The sequence below is a fragment of the Dipodomys merriami genome, unplaced genomic scaffold (assembly GCF_024711535.1).
Source record: "Dipodomys merriami isolate MVZ:Mamm:240054 unplaced genomic scaffold, mDipMer1.0.p SCAF_81, whole genome shotgun sequence".
In the NCBI taxonomy this organism is placed as follows: Eukaryota; Metazoa; Chordata; class Mammalia; order Rodentia; family Heteromyidae; genus Dipodomys; species Dipodomys merriami.
In genome coordinates this window covers 1603038-1623689 of record NW_027206413.1, presented here as the reverse complement: position 1 = coordinate 1623689, position 20652 = coordinate 1603038, and the positions used below count along the sequence as shown (strand labels likewise).

The 20652-nt window shown below is 37.4% G+C and overlaps 1 protein-coding gene across 4 annotated transcripts in view; it reads right to left on the bottom strand.

Moving 5' to 3' along the window:
• Window positions 1-20652, bottom strand: part of LOC138819703 (kinesin-associated protein 3) — a 118838-nt gene that overhangs the window by 61161 nt on the left and 37025 nt on the right. For all 4 annotated transcript variants that reach the window (XM_070011212.1, XM_070011214.1, XM_070011213.1 and 1 more), the window contains exons 10-11: window positions 20283-20445; window positions 5321-5421 (exon numbers count right to left, since the gene is read on the bottom strand). In XM_070011212.1, the coding sequence (XP_069867313.1) occupies window positions 5321-5421; window positions 20283-20445 (264 nt within the window). The remainder of the gene's footprint in view (window positions 1-5320; window positions 5422-20282; window positions 20446-20652) is intronic.

Here is a 20652-nt window from a genome sequence, read left to right as displayed (position 1 = left end):
CCTACCTACTCAGGAGACTGAGATCTGAAGATTGAGGTTCAAAGCCAGCCTGGGCAGGAAAGTCTGTGAGACTGTCATTTCCAATTAATCACCAAAAAGCTGGAAGGTATCACTCAAGTGGTAGAGTGCTTAGCCTCCAGTGAAAAAGCTAGGGTAGTTTTCTGGTTCTGAGTTCAAGCCCCAGTATCATCACAAACAAAACAAAACAAATGGAAAATAAACCCACAAAACATGTATTACTAATACAAAGTGTGCATTTCAAACTAGCCTTTGGAATTTGGAAAATTACCCTTGAAAACAGAGGTACAGGTGATTTGTTTAGAAGTGAGGGATTAAAAATAAATTTTTATGTCAAATTACATGTGGAAAAAAATCAGAAGCTACATTTAAAAAAATGTACATGTGTTAAAAATTAACTGAACTTTCATCCTCACAATAGAGATAAATTAGGACTAAGTATGAACAGAATGTATTATAATATGGAATGTTTTTCATAAGAGAAATGCTTCAATATTAATGAAAGCATTCAAATTTAAAATGCTTAATTCAAACTCCAAGCAACAGAACAACATTGTCTTCAATTTGATTGCTACCCAGAGTACTTCAAAAGTAAGTGTAATCACTGGCAACTAGGAAATATTAAAATTAGATTTGTTCTGTTTTAGCGGTCTGTTGTCATCTTTTAGTAATTTAACAGGAAAGCCCTGAAAGGGTTTTAGCCTGTGCAATGAAGAAGCACTAGTGTTCAATCAGACCAGTCCCACATTGAGTATCAGATACCAAAGACCAAGACTGAAACCACTGTGTCTAGACTCTCTGGCACCTGACTTCACTTATTTACCAGTGACCAGAGACCAACCCCTGCAGCTCTCTGTACGCACATACACCTCTACCACCCCCACCCTCTACCCAAACATCTTTGAATGATTATGCCAGAACTCTGCAGGCCTCAGGAATCTCTTCTGACTGGCTACTCCCTAGCGTTCTTGTTTGAAGTGATGCTCTGGTTTCTGAACTTCAGCAGATAATGGCAGGCAAGAGCAAAGGGGGCTGTCAGAAAGGACGTTTACCAGCCTTCAGCTGAAAAGAAGCATGTAGATCAAAGAGGGGCCCAATAGGACAACTGTGGTAAAAACATGTGGATCACTATGAAGACTCTTGCACTCTGTTCTAGGGTAAAAGATTAAATAACATCATGACATCACTACCTAGCCATGTACTTTGATTGGCCATCCTATTACCAATAACTACTTTTATAAGCATCTGGATAGCATTTGCACCTATTTAAACAAAACATGCATCTCAGAGGTTTAAATAACAATGAACTGTTAATGTGTACTTTTAACTATTATTAGAATACAACCATTAACTCCTGGTTATCCCAAATATGCTTACTTGAAACAATCTACCCAATGAGCCCGTTAAGACTGTGTATGAATCAGGAAGATGAAATGGCCCTCAAATCTTGCATAATAGGGATAAATAGGCAAAGAAAATGAGAATACATTGGGCAGTTAGGTGCACTAAATTATAAAAGAAAGCAAAGCAATATAGTAATAAAGTTTCTGAGGAATGTTGCATGTAAAATCATCTACTCTGGATCTTAAGTATTCTGAAAGTGAATGCTGATCTAATTATAGGTTTATCCAATAAAACTCATATAGACAGTAAATAGAACCATGAATGGGTCAAAAATAGGAAAGACTTGACATTTTATGAAGAGTACCTGACTTTTGTGCAGTTACTTGCACTACACACAGCCAGTTACATAAGCTACATTAGATTATATATAATTATATATTCACACAATAGAATCTAATGTAATTAAAGAATGTAATCACTCTTTTCATAATCATTTATAGTAATACGAATTATAACTGGGCCAATGCTTTTCTACCTTTGGTTCTTTTAGGCTTTCTTTTGAAAATTCATGGACAATACTTGAAGATCTTTATTAAACAAATATTAAGGTACACAATTCACACAGAAAAAAATATGACCTTATCTTACAGCCATTCAAATCTTAATATGGTTTTCTTTAGGAAGTAAGTTAACCAGCTTGCTGTCACAGGTAAATTCAAGTCTCACTAGTTACAACATTATTTCTGAAAGGAATGTCTTTTTAATTCCTGAAGGAAACTTGAAAATGTCATTTAATATCTAATTTGCTTTCTATCATTGTTTTATTTTGCAATGAACTTGGTACTGGGTTAACAATAAGTCACGTTTTCCTAAACATGTCAAAACTGGGCACTGTAAAGTACAAGTTACAGGTTGGATAGCGCTTTGTAAGCAAATATATTCTGGACATCATTTGTTTTCCTCAAAACATTGCCTCATAATAAAAAACTTCAATATGCATATAACATAACAGGGTGAATACACTCTCATGATTTCCATGAAACCTTACATTCTAAAAAGAAAACAAAAACAGAAATAAACACCTAAAAAACCTTGAGCTTTGAATGAGTGTTGGGAAGTTTTGCTAATAAAATACAGATAATAAGTGTTCTGAAAACCCCACTAGTGACATATATGAATGACATTAGAAACGGCAAGAAAATCCATGCAGTAACATCGCTCTTAAAAAGCTACAGAAAAACTGCACAAAAATTTTTAAAAAGAAACAATGATAACATCTAAAAGGTAAACAGGCTTTTGTTTTTGATTTACTGGCTTCAAATAAATTTAATATTTTATTTTTTATACTAAACATTCTAAAGGAGAAAGCTGTAGGTTTTATATTCTTCCTCATTTGCATCTTTAAATTTAATGTTATTCTTTTCAAAACTAAACTGGATAGAAAGAATCAATCTCTCCAAGAATATTATTCTTTCTTGGCTGCTTTCCAATTCATATCCTGCAGTCAATGAAATTCTGACACTAAATGAGATCGGAAAAGGAACACCCTTTGAATCTGCAAAGCAGAAAGTCCTTAGAACATGTGGAGTGTGACTGTAGTAAATCATCTGTAATCTCTTTTTGACATGGCTACTCTTTTACTGAACACTTGTTTGACAAAGGGTTTGATTACTCTGTGCATGAGCTATAGTCTGACACATTTTATCACCATAAAGGACCCTGTCTTGTTAGATAAGATGTACTGTATATTCTTTGAAGGATGTCTATTTTCTACAGCCATAATTAGTTTATCCCCTGATATAAAAGGCAAAGAAACTGTCCTTCAGAGTTCACCAGTTTCTCAAATATAAGTAAAAAAAAATAATTCCAAAGAAGCATATTCAATTTTAACGCTGTCCCACTAAATTAGAATGAATAAAAGACTAATGAAAAGAGAAATTATCATCTATTTTTACTGTGTTTTAAATACTCAATGTAGCCTACATTTCATAATTCATATTAGGATAACAAGGAATTGCCCAGTAACAGTATTATGAGAACATTAGTATGACTGTCATATTTTCCTGAATTGCTTTTTAATAGCATTATTTTTACTATATATTATACATATCATAATTTTACTTTTCTTATATTAGAAAACTATTTTATAAAAAATAATATAATATCAAAAGCGGCCCAACCTGGGCTTTGAATATGATATCCAGAGCTTCATTTATTCATAGTTAATGACACAATAACGATTGCATGAATGTAAATTCCCAAAGAGCACAACCACATACATAGAATCACAAACATTATGAAGCAGTCTATGAAAAAAAACTGGGGAAATAGCACTGTGGTTCACTGTGGTAAAGCACTAGCCTTGTGCACAAATGCTTAAGGACAGTGCCTAGGCCCTGAGTTCAAGCCCCAGAACTGGCTCCACAAAAACTGGGGTGTTAGAGGCCTGGCTCAGGTGGCAGAGTGCAGCCAATGAACAAAAATGTGTAATAACAAGTTTGAACCCTGGTCACAGGGAAAAAAAAATTGGTAATCTCCTTCAACATAAGTAAACCTAACATTAGAAGTATATCAAAAAATAGAGTCAAAGAAAATTCTTTCTTGAAAACAGGGCTATTGAACCAAAAGAATTTTTTTTTTTGTCAGTCGTGGGCCTGAGCTCTGGGCCTGGGCGCTGTCCCTCAGTTCTTCAGCTCACGGCTAGCGCTCTACCACTTCTGCCACAATACCACTTCTGGCCTTTTCTGCTTGTGTGGTGCTGAGCAATCAAACACAGGGTCTCTTGCATTCAAGGCAAGCGCTCTATCACTGAGCTAACTTCCCAGCCCGAAAACCACAAGAATTTTGATGAAACATTTTCCATTAGAGAATGTGAAGCACTAAAAAATTAACTATATACAAGATTAAAATGTAAATTATTAACTTGAGAAATATTCATAGTACAGAATTAGCTATATATTGCCTTTATCAATGTTAAAATATTGATAGATAAAATATGTTAATAGAAAATAATACTAGAATATGGAAAATAAACACATGAAACATGTTCAACTTCACTAAACACCCATGAAAATGCAAGTACATAGAAAAATTGATCCCCTATATTTTAGAGAGACATTAATAACTGCTACTGTTAAAAGTGAAGTACTAGTTGGAAATATAAATGAATGCCTTTGTAGCATTTGGCCTAAATTGTCAAAGGCACAAATGTTCACATATTTTGATGCTTATTTGAATTTTAGGAATTTAAACTAAAGAAACATTCATAGATGTGGATGAGAATTTACAATTATGATATTTATAATATTTTCATTTATTTTGTTTGCTAAACTATAAACATTTTCAAAGAATGTTCAGTGATATGAAAACATGCCATGATTAAGTGATAAAGCAACATATAAAATTACATATACAATATAATTCATATATATATGTATATATATATATATATTTTTTTTTTTTTGGTCGGTCATGGGGCTTGAACTCTGTGCTTGGGTGCTGTCCCTCAGCTCTTTAGTTCAAGGCGAGGGCTCTACCACGTGAGCTACAGTGCCACTTCCAGTTTTCTGATGATTTAGTGGAGATAGGAGTCTCACAGTCTTTCCTGCCTGGGCTGGCTTTGAACCATGATCCTCAGATCTTAGCCTCCGGAGTAGCTAGGATTACAGGTGTGAGCCACCAGCACCTGGCTAATCCCAATATATTTTTATCTTTTAAGCAGAGAGAGGCCAAGGTACCAAAATGTTAATTATCCCTAGGTTAATTAAAGTTATTTTTATTTCTAGACAGTCTTTTTTAAAATTTTCAGTGCTAGAGACAGAACCCAGACTTAGCTTATTTTAGACAAGAGTTAGATATGTTATAAATATTTTTATACAAATTTATATTAATTAGAATTTTTAAGGAAAAAAGTCTAACAAGAGGGTGAAAACATTTATAGATCTTATAAACTAGTTACCTGTGGTATGCAGTCTGTGTATGCAAACATAGATTTAAAGCGGTCATCCATGCTTATATGGTAAAGTACACACATTGCAATCTGTTTGTAGTTTTCATTTCCTAAGAATAAAAAAGAAAAGGGTACAATGATACATGTGAGATCTATCTATTATTTTTTTCAAGTATAGTAAGTATATTTATTTTATTCTATTTTTTAAATTTTTTCTATTATTTTTAACATAGCATTCAAAGTACTTAGATAACTCTGATCTATAAAATGTATTACTTGATATATAAGTTCCAAAAAACAGGGCTCTGATTTACCACCTTATTCCCCGCCTTGAGACTAGCACTTAATACAAAGTAGGTACTTAAGGAACGGTTGCCAATATTAATCATTAGGCATTCACCTATCACAGCAAGCGCCATACTAAACTGAACTCAGGGCACTGAATCTTCAAAGCAATCTGTCAAACAGATCTTACATCTCTTCAGGTGAGGATCATGAGACTTAAGGAAAAAAAAATACTTGCCTCATATCTTTTTAAATGATTGAGTAGGGATTTAATAGAGGATTGTCTGCTTCCAACATCTTTATTGGGTTATACTATAGTAATTATCTTAAATATTTTTATATCATAGCGTCAAACTATTTTTCACATAAAATGTTATCAGTCTTTTGGGACTGATATATGTAGTACAGTGCATTTTAAAAAATAATTATTTTTAAAAATAAAATATCTAGGAATTAGCCTAGTCAAAGATGTAAAGGAACTATTTAGTGAAAACTACAAAAACCTAAGGAAAGAAATCATAGAGGACACCAGGAAATGGAAAGACCTCCATGTTCTTGGGTAGGAAGACTTAATATAGTGAAAATGGCCATACTGCCAAAAATGATCTACATATTCAATGCAATTCCCATCAAAATCCCAATGATGTTCTTTACTGAAATAGAGAAAACAATCCCAAAATTCATATGGAACAGCTAAAAACCTAGAATAGCCAAAACAATTCTAGGCAAAAGAAACAACGTGAGAGGGATCACGATACCGGATTTCAAGCTCTACTATAGAGCCATAATAACAAAGACAGCATGGTACTGGCACAAAAACAGACCCAAAGACCGATACAGATTAGAAGATCCAGAAATAAAATCACATACACATAGCCAGCTGATATTTGACAAAGGAGCCAAAGACATGCAGTGGAAGAAACATATCCTCTTCAACTACTGGTGCTGGGAAAACTGGGCGGCCACATGCAGAAGACTCAGTGGACCCCAGCCTATCACCATGCACTAACATCAACTCAAAATGGATTAAAGATCTTAACATCAAATCTGAAACTCTGAAACTGCTGCAGGACAGAGTAGGATAGACAGTAGGCAGGACCTTCCTGAACAAAGTCCCAGAGTCACAACAAATTGGAGAGAGACTCTACAAATGGGACTACCTGAAAATAAAAAGTTTCTGCACAGCTAAAGACATAGCTACCAAAGTAGAAAGACAGGTAGGCAATTGGGAAAAATACCAGCAATATATCAGACAAGGGCCTAATATCCATTATATATGGGGAACTCAAGAAACTAACCCCTCCCAAATCTAACAAACCAATCACTAAATTGGCAAGGGAACTAAAGAGAGACTTCTCAGAAGAGATAAAAACGGCAAAGAAACACATGAGGAAATGCTCGCTATCCCTGGCTATAAAAGAAATGCAAATAAAAACAACCCTGAGATACCACCTTACCCCAGTCAGAATGGCCCACATCCTAAAGTCAGCCAAGGACAAATGCTGGAGGGGATGCGGAGAAAGAGGAACCCTACGGCACTGCTTGTGGGAATGTATACTTATACAACCACTTTGGAAAATAGTCTGGAGATATCTCAGAAAGCTAGATATAGACCTCCCCCATGACCCAGCCATACCACTCCTAGGCCTCTACCCTGAGCAACAGGAACCAGGATACAAGGACACATGCACCTCCATGTTTATTGCTGCATTGTTCACAATAGCCAAGATATGGAAACCACCCAGATGCCCCACCACAGATGAATGGATCCAAAAATTGTGGTACCTATATACAATGGAATATTATGCAGCCATTAGAAAGGAGAAAATAATGGCATTCACAGGGAAATGGATGGAAGTAGAACCAATCATTTTGAGTGAGGTAAGCCAAGAGCTAAGAGACAAATGGCACATGGTGTCCCCGATATGTGGATGTTAAATCCAAACTGCAAGGAGATACAACAAAGTCAACAAGACTTGAGAAACAAAGGACCCCCACTCATCTGGTTGTATAATTGCTAAAGGACTCCATGTTCTTGACTACATATATGGTATATCAATGTGCACATCTGAGGGAAGCTAGGAGGAGGGAAATGGGACAATATACAGCAGAGGGCCATCAGCTGCACTGGACATGGATGAAAATGAGCTAAGCCACTCAAGGGCAGCGATGGCAGGGAGGGAACGAGCGGGACAGAGGGAACCGCTGACACTAAGTGAAAGGAAAGAAATGTACATAGCACCCAAACAGTTGTATTGTCAAAGCTCATAGAATTTACAAACATTATAGACCCTGATAATGACAATCTGCCTTGTGAAGGTTAAAATGTGTTTGTGACTTTAACTATCATTATCTCACAACACTGTAAAATTGTGAAATTTATGTAACCACTTACAATAAAAATTATTTAAAAATTATTTTTAATCTAGGCTTTATACATCTTTATAAAGTACTTTTAAAACCTATTTTCTACTGCTTATATAAGTAATACAAACAGTAACTTCAGATACAATAATTAGTATTTTATATATTTCTCAGATGAAAAGATATTTTCACTAAAATCTGCAAGTTCACCAATTCAACTATAAAGAATATAATGTATTCAGGAAATACGTGTGTGTGTGTGTGTGTGTGTGTGTGTGTGTGTGTGTGTGTGTGTGTGTGTGTGTGTGTGTGTGTGTGTGTGTGTGTGTGTGTGTGTGTGTGTGTGTGTGTGTGTGTGTGTGTGTGTGTGTGTGTGTGTGTGTGTGTGTGTGTGTGTGTTACAAGGGTTGAACCCAAGGCCTAAAGTTTGCTAGTCTGGTGCTCTCCTACTTGAGCCACATCTCCAGCCTTATTTTTTGCTGGACTGGACTCAAACTGTGATCCTCCATATCTGAGAGGGAGCTACCAGGTACCTCCAGGATTGGGAGATATTTAAAATGCAAAAATGAAGCTAATATTCATATAAAATATAATATTTATACCAATGATTTGAAAGTAAGAACTGTATTTGGAGGGAAATGAAATGTAAAAATTATGAAGTAGAGGTAAATTAAATGTTTCTGATCTTAATATTTTAAGACTAGCACAATGGAAAGACTTGGAAAAAATTATATTAAGTGAAGTAAGCCAGGCCCAAAGAAACATAGGTCCCATAGTTTCCTTTATTTGCAATAACTAGTATATGTCTGAGTCAAGCAGAAAAGGTCAGATAAGTTGATGTTAGGGAAATGAACCCTAAGATACGTATTCAAATGTTTTTTTCTTTCATGCGATTGTTTCTAACACATTTATAAGATGATTTCTTTGTTGCTTTGTATGTCCCTCCCCCACGGTATGTATAACCCCTGCTTTCACTGTATTTGATGTGAGTATAATTTGTGGAGGGGAAGGGGAAAAACAAATCCTTTAACTAGAGATACAGGTGGACCCATTGCAACAATGAGATGTACAAGATGTTATGTGGAAAATGAACTTTACAACTTTGGTGGGGCGGGGGAGGAGGATTGGTTGGGGAGTGGAGGGGAAGATGGGAAGGGATGGGAAGTGGAAACAAAGGAGGATGCTACAATGCTTGATAAGAAATGTACTCATTATCTTGCCCATGTAATTATAACCCCTCTGTACAGTATTTTCACAATAAAAAAAAAAGACTAGCACGATCTAAAGATTCACAGATTTATTTACTTATTTTCTTGGCACTTGTGCTGCGACTTGGGCACTATTTTGCTCAAGGCTAGTACTCTACTACTTGAGCTCCACTTCAGCTTTTTGGTGGTTAATTAAAGATTAATGAATGTCCTCCTTCATTAATGCTGTTGAAATTATGTGCTTCGAGTTGTCTGTGAAAGAATTAGGCAAGAGAATGCTGGTAGAGCAATTAGCTTAGTGTCTGACACAAACTAAACCAACTCAATAAATATACGCTGACAACAGTATTTTTCTGTTTTACCAGTAGAACCGTGATACATAAGGGACTTCATGTTTTTCTACCAAGACTGGTGCTATAACTAGAAATAAAGTAGGTTTGAGAGGCAGCAGAGTGGGAGGTATATTCATAGCCTGTGACAGACCACCTGTCTTTTTTATCTACTAATCTTCCTGTAACGCTCAACGATTCCTCAATTGTGGAATTTAGAGTCATTTTATATGCAGGGCTCCACTCTGACCCGTATTTCATAAGAATTGACATCATTTTGTGATTCTTATAGTTATAAGCTCCTTAAATAGCAAGCAATTGAGAAAAGAAAATAAACTCCTTCCTTGCCCTGCACATACAAATTATCTTTCCTCCTCCTGTACTTCTCTGTGACAGAACTAACAGTACTGCCTTTCACCTCTGGAGTGAGGCAGTGGTGTCTGCAGAGTTGATGGGTTACCAAGTGGACAAAAGGGTACGAGAGAAGTCTGAGATCATGGAAGACAAAACTCACAAGCTACCTACCATGCTTTGATTACCTTTTTTTTTTTTTTTTTGCCAGTCCTGGAGCTTGAACAAAGGGCTTGGTACTGTCCCTGAGCTGCTTTTGCTCAAGGCTAGCACTCTACCACTTGAGCCATAGTGTTACACGTCCGGCTTCTTCTGTTTATATGGTACTGAGGAATCGAACTCAGGGCTTCATGCATGCTAGGCAAACACTCTACCACTAAGACACATTCCCAGTCCTTCCTTTACCTTAAACAGCATGTCCCAGATAAATAAAAGTTAGATGAGCAGAGGTATTACCCCTTATATCTTGTCTGAAACAAACTAGAGTAGAACTAGTGCTGTGAAAGGTGGTGATGACGATCTAAGGGACTGTAATACTATATTTAGAAGTCTATCTGACTCAAGTGGCTGATGTGTCTTCTGGATTTGTCTGGGTCAATTTCTCAGAACTTAAGCAATGATATATAAATATCTATGAAATTAATTTCTCCCTTTCTGTGTTTATTAAATGAATGAAAAAAGATACAAACTGGAGTTCCCTCTTCATTCAGAAACAATGGGTATTTTATAAATCTCTCGTTACTCCCATTACTTTCCTGATTCTAGATTTCTTCGTATTCTATTGCTACAGACATTGTTTTACTTCCAAGAATCTTCAATGCGTGAATGAAGACTATAGTATAAAAATCACAGAATCTTATTTACCGTATCATAAATGAAGCATATAGCTTGATGGCATGTAACAGCTGAAAGCTACAACCAAAGGACAGAACGTTTAAGGGCAAAAGTGAATACATGGAATTGTAAGATACCTAGAGATAACCTGATCTCATCTACTTCTGTGCTCAAAATCCAGCCGAGCACAGAAAGCAAAGGCTTTCTGGCAGGAAACATTTAGTATTATTACTTAAAAAGCTAATTTGTGGATCACATAGCAATAAACAGTCATTAGAGAGATTAAACTGGTAGTAAAGTGAAAAGCTTATCCTTTATTATAAACTAATAAATAGTTTTCTTCATTCAATGGGAGAAAAAGATATCTAAATTCTTGAAAAAAAGTAAACTTCAAGGGGAAAAAATTACATACCCTAAGTAAATTCCTACAAGAAATACGGATTTGGAGGATATGATTTTCCTGTAAGAATTCATGACTAGAAACCATGAACTTGAGCTAATCAACTATGATCCAGCCCTCTATACCCTGTTCATGGACAACATTTCAAAAGGGCTCCTTTAAGACTTACAGACATCAATTATTCCCTAATGGCATCCCAAGTATAATCAGGCTAACAACTGCTATTCTGTCATGGTACCAAAGGCTCTGTAGATTTTGAGCAGAGCAGTGAAAAGACTGAATTTTTTCAAAGGAGGTTCTTAATGATTGGAGGTGAATTAGTCAAATCTGTTCAAGTAATAAGGGCAGGATGGAAAAAAAGGCCTAGTCATTATAATTCCTTTGGTATTTATGGTAATAAACATGAATCATGATGAACTCACTGGCTATTAAATACAGAGGTCATAAGTACTTCCATAGGATTTCCACAGGAATTCGACGTTAATTAGCTGGATCATTATTTGAAAGTGTTACTGAATTATCTTAGCATTTGTGCAGCCATTCTCCCCAAATTGGTCATTCCCAGCTGAAGGTAGTTAATACCTTAACAAACTGGCCATTAACTCCAGTAACTGATTTCGTGGGAATTATTGCACTTATAAAGTACATTCAAGAGTTTATAAGAAACATTGCCCCTCCCCCCTTTCTTTTTAAAGAAATTTACAGCTGTAATTCAGCTGGAGCAGCTCAGAGAGGGGGAAAAAAATCAGCTTTCTGGGCTGTTCTCACAACTGATTTTCTGCCAATTAAAGGGCAAAGCACATGCTGATGGGTTTTGAGTTTTAAAATGCCTTCAGTTTTTTCACCTCTGAAGTGATTAGTCTCAACACTATCAGCTTCTAATTTTGTAAGACACTTGGGATTTTCCATTCACAGTTCAGTCAAGCAGAAATATGAGTTTTGAACATAGGAACTCAAAGCCAAATTTCCGGTCTGTAGCAGACCCAGCCCAACACTTTGTGAAAACAGAGTGAGAACACAAGTTATGGGCCACATTATTAGCTAGATTCTCATTCCCTTCTACACCCCATGTCTTCATTCAAAGCAAGTAGTCCCTTTGAAGTCACAAAGGCTTCGTGCAAAGGTAGAGAGAAGTGGAAACATTAGCACACCTGTACTGGAAGAGAGCAGCAGTAAGGTAATACATTATTCTGGAAAACCTGTATGAATACAAGATGCTTCAAAAAAAAATCACATCTTTAAGTTGAATATGGCATTACAGCCCTAAAAGCCCAATCCATAATACAGTATAATGAAAATGCCATAGGCTGAAACTCCTACTTTTAAAGATGACTGCAACAATTATTCAATATAGCTACTTACTGAAGGTAGGTACTCATTACTTAACTTTCGTCTTTAAAAAAGAAAGTTTAAGTTCCGTAGAGCACTTTTATTAATTTATTTTTCCATGTGCTGGTTATAGAAGTGAAAGCCTCAGCCTGCTAGGTGAGAATTCTACCATGAACTACATCCCAGTCCTAGGACATCTTTAATACACATCTTATGCTTATTTCTCACCTCATAGAGTGAAAATACATAATACGTACTTTAGTTTAGCTTTAGTTTAAATTAAAATTTGGACCCACCAGTTTTTAAGATTGAAATGATACTGGATGGTGAACAGGCAATAGTCACCAGGTTTTAACCAAGAGTTAAGTGGGGAAAAAAATGACAGAATATATAGGTCACAATTGACCAGTGTGAAAAAAGCATAGCAGCAGCTTTGGGCTGTGTGATTTTTTTTCATCAGTTATTTAACACAATGAGAATTTTCCACTAAGTTAAACGGGTCTTTATAGGATTAGCTGTTAACTAAATGAGTGTTCCACTGTCCAGAGTTCTTGATGGGAATTTTATCCTTTCTTTAGTGTGTTCGACTAGTTATATAGTTTACTTTTCAGCAAGTCTTCACATATCACCTTGTCTGTGGAATTTTTGCTAATATTCAGAGAATATTACAAGTTTTTTACAACAAGCCCTACAAAATATGCAGAATTGTGATGCAAATGACAAGGACCGAAATAAAGCCATTAACAATGACTGCCTTCGCGCTTACTGGCCCATAATCACCGACTTACTGTGCTATGGCCAACTTTTACTATCTAGAAATGGAGACACCGCAGGCAATAGTCACACAAACAGTATTGGAACCATCTGGTGATAGAAGAACCTTAAGAAAAAAAGGCTTTTTGATTTAATTGGGAAAACAGGAGGAAGCATAAATTTTACTGCCATTAATAACTTCAAGCAATCTTGATATGACTCTGCCTCACCCTGACAGCCAGACATGTGCTTTTTGTTAAGAGTGTTTGCCACATGTGACCCCTATTGTTTGCTCACTTGATCAGGTAGGAAAATGTAGGTTTATTTATAGGATAAATGAGGCCTATTAAAACTGAGAAACAGCGCAGTAGTCTGTGAGGAGCCGAGTTATGAAACATGTGTGAAATTCCATAACAGTTTTGTAATAAACAGGCCAAACAAGTTAATTTTTTAAAATGTACTTTAAGTTTCTTAAAGAAACCATCAATAAAAAGCAATATACTTTCAAAAAAAATGTGAAGGCCTTCTATTCAGAAAACATTATTCTGACCACTGTTGAACAGGCTTTAACAGTCTGAAAAGGCTACACACACAAAATAGTTTATTTCTTTTTATGTTGGTGACAAATTAAAAATTAGCTTATATTAAAATGCAATGAAAATGCGAATTTAACATGATGAGAGAATTTCAAAGGTGTTCAGAGCTTAACTTTGTCAATTTTGTGTTAAGGATACATGACAGAATTGTCAAAGGAAATCACCCTTAATTTCAATGAGATCAAAGTTTGGAGTCTTATAGTATCTACTCTGGTGATCTCACATAATAAGGGAAATCAGACTTGTCTAAACCAGAAAAAGTCAAACATTTGTCACTTAGCTCTTGACTCTTGACCTGGACTGAGTCCTAGATGCAGCTGAAATCTTTCCAGCCTGCTAAAATGCCTTTAAACCCAGATTACCAAATGTAATGTAGACAGAAGAAATAAGGTGCCATTCTTACCCTCAAAACCAATTCTGGGTCTACCCACGGAATACAGAGGAACACATTTATCAATTAGGGACCCCTACCAAACTAATTTGTTGTCCAATGAAGACAATATGGTCTCATGTTATTCTTACTAAAAAGCTGGGTCCTTTGGAAATGATTCACCTGAAATTGCAAAACAGGCCTGACATGTGCCATTCAGTCTAAAATTTAACTTTTCTTAACTGTATTTTTTTTGTCTTTTCTTTTTTGGTACTGGGGATCGAACCCAGGATGTTGCACTTGCTAGGCAAGCACTTTGCCACTGAGCTACATCCCAGCCCTAAAATTTAACTTTTCTGACACAACCAATAAATTCGCTTCTACAAAAACAAATCATGCAAATAAACACAAACTTACAACTCTTAAACCTACAAAAGGGAAGATTCATACAGAGATAGGAATTTGAGTCAAGATTTATGCCATCGCTGAAATTTTAATAGTAGTAATGTTCAGTATAATATCTAATTATCACCAAATAATGTAGCTCTGGAGATCAGAGGAAACGATTACTGAGCTAGTTCACTTTTCTGTTAAGTTGCAAATAGGTTAACCAAGTAGTCAACGAATATATATAAACCTTGATTAACAGCTATACAGTCATTAAAACTATCAAAATTTAATAATGTCTGTAGAAGAAGAATACCTCCTCAATTTTTTTTTTTCTCCAGTTCTGGGGCTTGAGGCCAGGGCCTTGGGTTTGTGAGGCAGACACTCTACTCTTAAGTTCCCCTCCTGTCTCTTTGCCTTCCCGACTGTAGGGTCTGGTGTTTTGCCTGGGGAAGACTGGGAGCTTAATCCTCTTACGTTTGGCGCCCATACAACTAGGATTCCAGCACACAGAGTCCACTGTGGAAGGGGCTTGGCTAACGCTGCTTTGAGAACTGCCCTTGAGCTGGGATCCCGTTACTCCCCAGGTGGCTGGGTTATGGGAGTGCAACACTGCATGTGAGGCCTCAGTTTCTCGTTTTTTAAATAGCTTCTCATTTCTGCTTATAAATGAACTAAGGGATGTAGCAAGGTAGGGCAATTTGTATTCTATTTGTATATTACAGACTTCCGGATACTTTTCAGGAACAGTTTGCTAATCTAGGATTAAATCTCTCATTTTAATTTATGTGAACAGTGCTTCTCTAACTACTTCTGATGGAGAATCAGGTTTCGGTCTCTTCTTGTCCAATGTGGATATCTCATTCAGTAACCATTCATTTTATTAAGTCTTTTCCTTTCTTTTCTTCCTCTTTACCTTGACTAACATTTTTGAGTCTTAGATATAAAATCAATACCTGCTAATTCTCTCATCTGATTCTCAGAGCAATTCTCTATTTTATTCCCTTATTTTCTGTAATAAGATGAAAAATTCAGTGAACATCCATTGGTTTACCTAATACCACACTCAGTTAAAAAAGAGTAAAGCAGTCTCAAGCTCAGCTCTTTGGATCTTTATTCCTTTCTTCCATCCACCTATCTAATCATCCATAAAATACTAAGATCCTATAATATGCCTGGTATTGTTCTAGGCATTGAGAATAGAAACATGAAAAACACAGACTCAACTTTTATTTGTATGAAGCTTATAATTTAGGGGATGTGGTAGTTAGAGGTATTAGTACATGGGTAGGGCAAAGAAAATTATATGAAATACGTTATTTAGTAAGTACTATGGAGAAAAGTGAAATAGGAAAATGGTAAAATGAGTATCAGGACCTAACGTTTACATTTTTAATAGCCTAGCAAACATCAAAGACCAAAAGAGATGAGGCAAAAGGCCACACAAAAACTCGAGATGAGCCGGGCACTGACGGCCCACGCCAGTAATCCTAGTTACTCAGCAGACTGAGACCTGAGAAGTGAGGCTTGAAGCCAGCCCATGTAGAAAAGTTCACGAGATGCTTATCTCCAATTAACCACCAAAAAGCCAGAGTAGAGATATAGCTCAAATGGTAGAGTACCATCCTTGAGCAAAAAAGGCTAAGGGGCAGTGTCCTGGCCCTGAGTTCAAGCCCCATTACTAACACATCAAAAGAATGCAATAAGCCTATACATATTCTATCTAGGCAGTAGAAATAGCAGGGTTACCCGCTGCGTTCAAGGAATAGCAGTGAGGCCAATATTCCCTTGGCCAGAGCACCTGAAGGTGTGTTACAGTGGTGAGGAGACAGGCTAGCATTATGAGAAGTCACCAGAGGATGGATGGAGATTTAACTTAAATTTGATACCTGTGTGCCATGTTAAGAAGAATCTGAGGCAAGGGTATAAACACAAAGAGCAGCTCAGATGAATGCTACAATATTAAATCAGGAAACAGGAAGGTGGCTGGGACCAGGGAGTAGCAGTAATAGTCTACAGACAAGCTTTGACTAGATTACCCAATAAACCACATGTAAGTTGGGAAGAAAGGCAGCAGTCAAAAATAATGCCTGCTCTTCCTGTCCCCTGGCCCTGAGTTTTGGTCTAGATAACTAGAAAGATGATGTTACTATATACTGAGCTAAGAAGACTGAAAATACTGGAATTAGGAAAAGGTAGAGTGGCGATCAGGAGACTGATGTTTAAATTTACTAAATCTGAGCTGCTAATAAAGCTTCCAACTGGTAATGTTTGAGTAAGAAAATCAGAGAGGAAGCTGGGATTATGTTTCTGCTTGGGAGTTACCAGTATAGGCAGAGTATTTAAATGGAATGGAGGAAGACACCAAGACAATAAATACAAATAGAGGGAAAAGTTCTAGGAGTAAAACCTGAAGTGCATTCTATGCCTGTAGATTAGAGAGATGAGAGGGAAGCAGAAGAGGAAAGTGAAAGGTCTAAGCACTGAAAAGGTAAACCACAAAAGTACTGTGTCCAGGAAAACAAATGTATAAAGTTAGGGGAGGAAGATATTGTAGGAAATGCTGCTGATAGGTTGAGCAATGTGAGTACAGGGAACTGACCACTGGCTTTAGCAAAGTGGAGGTTAGCAATGTGAAGCACAATGAGGGTAGGGAAAGAAAATGAGAGGAGCAAGGAGGAAGAGGAGAGGAGAGGGAGACAGGCAGACATGGGGAGAACAGAAAGGTGAGAATGAGTACAAAGGGGAGAGGAAGCACGGTGACTGGGAACTGATGAGCAAAGAAAGGATATCATAGATGGAAGATGAGAGAATTACGAACAATGTTTCTTAGGATGGAAGAAACAATAGCATGTTTGTATGAAATATGTGAGCAAAGACTTGAGGATACAGCTTAGAAAGGAGGATTCCCTGAGCAAGAGCCTGAGCAGGACAATGCACACTACTGCTGCCCCAGGAAAAGAGTCCTGGCCAGAGAATTGGAGTCAAAACAGAAAACTGTTTTAAAATTATGTTAATATATGTAACATACATAGTATATAAATAATTTAAAATAAAACAAAGGAAAATATATAGCAGTTATACATGCTATGACTTCACGGGCTCTAAAGATTCTGGAGCCATGTGGACATTTAAAATTCTAGAACACAGTAATACTCGCTCACAGACTTGTATATTATCCTCACCACTGCAAATGTGAATAAATGATCATAAAGAACGATAGACACACATAGCACTTCAATTTGTTTACAAAACCCATGATTTTAATCACAATGCTATGGTGCTTTCAATAAAAATTTCAGGTTTCTGAAAGAGGCTAGGGACATAGTTCTAATGGCAAAATGTTTGTCTAGCAGTTGAGAAGTCCTGGGTTCATTCAATTCCCAGTACTGGAAAAAAATCTTATCAGTTGAAAAATAAACATAAAAATGTATTAAAAATAAAGATATATATATATATATTTTTTGGGTCCAGTTGTGGGCCTGAACTCTGGGCCTGGGCGCTGTCCCTCAGCTCTTCAGCTCAAGGCTAGCACTCTACCATTTGAGCCACAGCGCCACTTCCGGCTTTTTTTCTTTTTGCTTATGTGGTGCTGAGGAATCGAACCCAGGGCCTCATGCATGCAAGGCAAGCGCTCTACCACTGAGCCACCTTCCCAGCCCTAAAGATATATTTTTAAAGACTGTGCTACCGACTGGTTATGTTCCCCAAATTCAGAAACATAATCCATGTTTGGGGGTGTGTGTGAATATATCCTGGGGACAGAGACCTGTGTATGGGATTAGGTTCCTTACCAAAGTCAAACCAAGACGGTGGTAGAGCAAGATCCTCCAATGACCGTCTCCCTGTGCACAAGAGCAGTCATCTTAACAGCTATTCCTACATGGAACCACCCTCACAAGTGTTAAGGACCAGGTATGGCTTTTAGCATACAATAAAGAATGATGCACGAGGAAGGCAGGACGGAAAGTTGCCTGTGTCATACTCCCCAGCCCTAACCAACTCAGCATGAAAAGAACGCTTCCATTAAGTTCAGGTCTTAAACTTGAAACCCTGTACTCTGCATCCCGTCTCCAGACCCGTTCCCCTGGATGGACCCTCTGGACCCCATGGGTCCGGTGGCCAGGGGCTGCCTCACAACCCTTCCTCAACTCTGTGCAGTGTGGCACAGAGGAAGAATCTAGTTTCTAGGGGGCAGGTAGGTAATAAGCAAAGGACTTTGCCTTGAATCTCAGTGCCAAGCTGGTGGAGCCTGGTGGAGCGTGACACCAGTGCATCCAAATTGCCCATGACTATACCCAGTGCCTATGGACAGAGCGTCTGAATATGCCTGGGACCTCGAGGGGGCCGAGGACTCCAGAGGGCTGGACCTGGGGCTGCCTGCCCAGGCTTGGGCACAGGGACTCCAGAACAGTGGGCAAACCATCCCAGTCCGGGCTTTGGTCCTGCCCAGAGCCTCAGTTCTCAGCACTGCAGTGTAGGTGGCCAAAGACCACCAACCTCATCACACCCCTCCTCCCTAGGCGAAACAGCCGAGAATCACTGTGTCCTTGAGGGAAGGAGGAAGAGATTGGAACAAGTAATTGCTTTAAAATTCAAGATTGAGCGTTCCATGGCGAGTCCAAGTGACAGAATATCAGAAGAACCTCAGCGCAGGCCGCAAACACAGATAATCACCAGGGGCCTGCCTGGGGCTCATAGCACCTATTTTTTTCAGACTCTTGTACTGTCCAGGCTCAGACCTGGAGTTTGGGCTTCCCCTAGAGCAGACACAGTGACAATACACCAAGGGGGGATTCACCAGAAAATTGGGTTTGTGGTGCCATCTAGTGGTAAAGTGGCAGCAGCAGCAGTGGCCACAGACTTGGAGAAAATAAGGTCTAGACTTCATGGAAGGACAAGCTCATTACCAGATTACAAGAATGAAGGTGAGACATCCACTATATTCAAGCACACACCAAGACATTTCAGAGAATCACAATCTCACCAAAGGGTAAAAACAGTGTACCAGATGATGATGACATTAAAGAAAATGACAATAGCTAAAACTTAAGGAAACACTATATGCCTATAAGGTTCTGTTCTAAGCACTTTGTATGCAATACTTTAATATTAAAATGAACTCTCTAAGTTTTAGGTGATTATTACATCATTTTGGAGATAAGAAAACCAAATAACAAATGCTTTGGGTAACCTGTTCAAGGTTATATGGTTAAAAGTAAACTATCATCATTCTAATAAGATAGACTCTGGAAATTGAGCTCTAGAAAAAAATCCATTTGTGTATTGGGTATTATATCTTATATCCTCAGATTTACTACTTTTTTAACAAATAATGAAGTGAGTATCATGTGAGTAATTTCCTAGAAATCATTTTTGGGAGACGGGGGTGATGGGGATTGAAACTGGTCTTACACTTGCTAGGTAAGCACTCGGACACTCAAGGCACATCTACATCCTTTTGCTTTTAGTTGCTTTGCAGATGAGCCGCATGATTTTACAAGGTACAAAGACTGCCATCCTCTTACTTTACCCAAGCAACTGGGATTATGGATGTGTCAACCATTTCTGGCTGATCTTGAGATAGGGTCTTGCTAGCTTTGGTCTGGACTACTCTTGAAGCACAACTCTCCTATTTCTACCTCCTGGTATTATATGTGTGCCACCATACTTGGCCCAGAAGACTTTTTTGTTCGGAAGGCTTTTGAACACAGATCTTAATTTTCCAATGAAATTTCATTGTCATTAATTTTCCAAAAGCATACCTAGGAGTGCAGTGAGCTTTGGAAGAAGTCCAACTTGTACCATCTTATTCCTCAGTCCTGTGTCGAAGGACAGGTTGAGTAAAAGCCGGAGGGTGATATTCAGGAGATCTTCATGCTCACACGGTATCATTTTTACCAGTTTTTCAACAATATCCATTTCTACCTATGTAAAATGATAAAATGCACTGAGGTTCTATTACAAAATAAGATACAAAAGATTACAAATAATTACTTTCCTTTGTATTTACTTAATGAATATCTATGCTCTCTGTAATGATGAATTAATTTTATGTTTTATTTCAATCTGTAAAGTTTTCTGAGATCAAATTTTTGAGGGGAATATCTCCTTGATCCCTTCCTTCCCGTATCT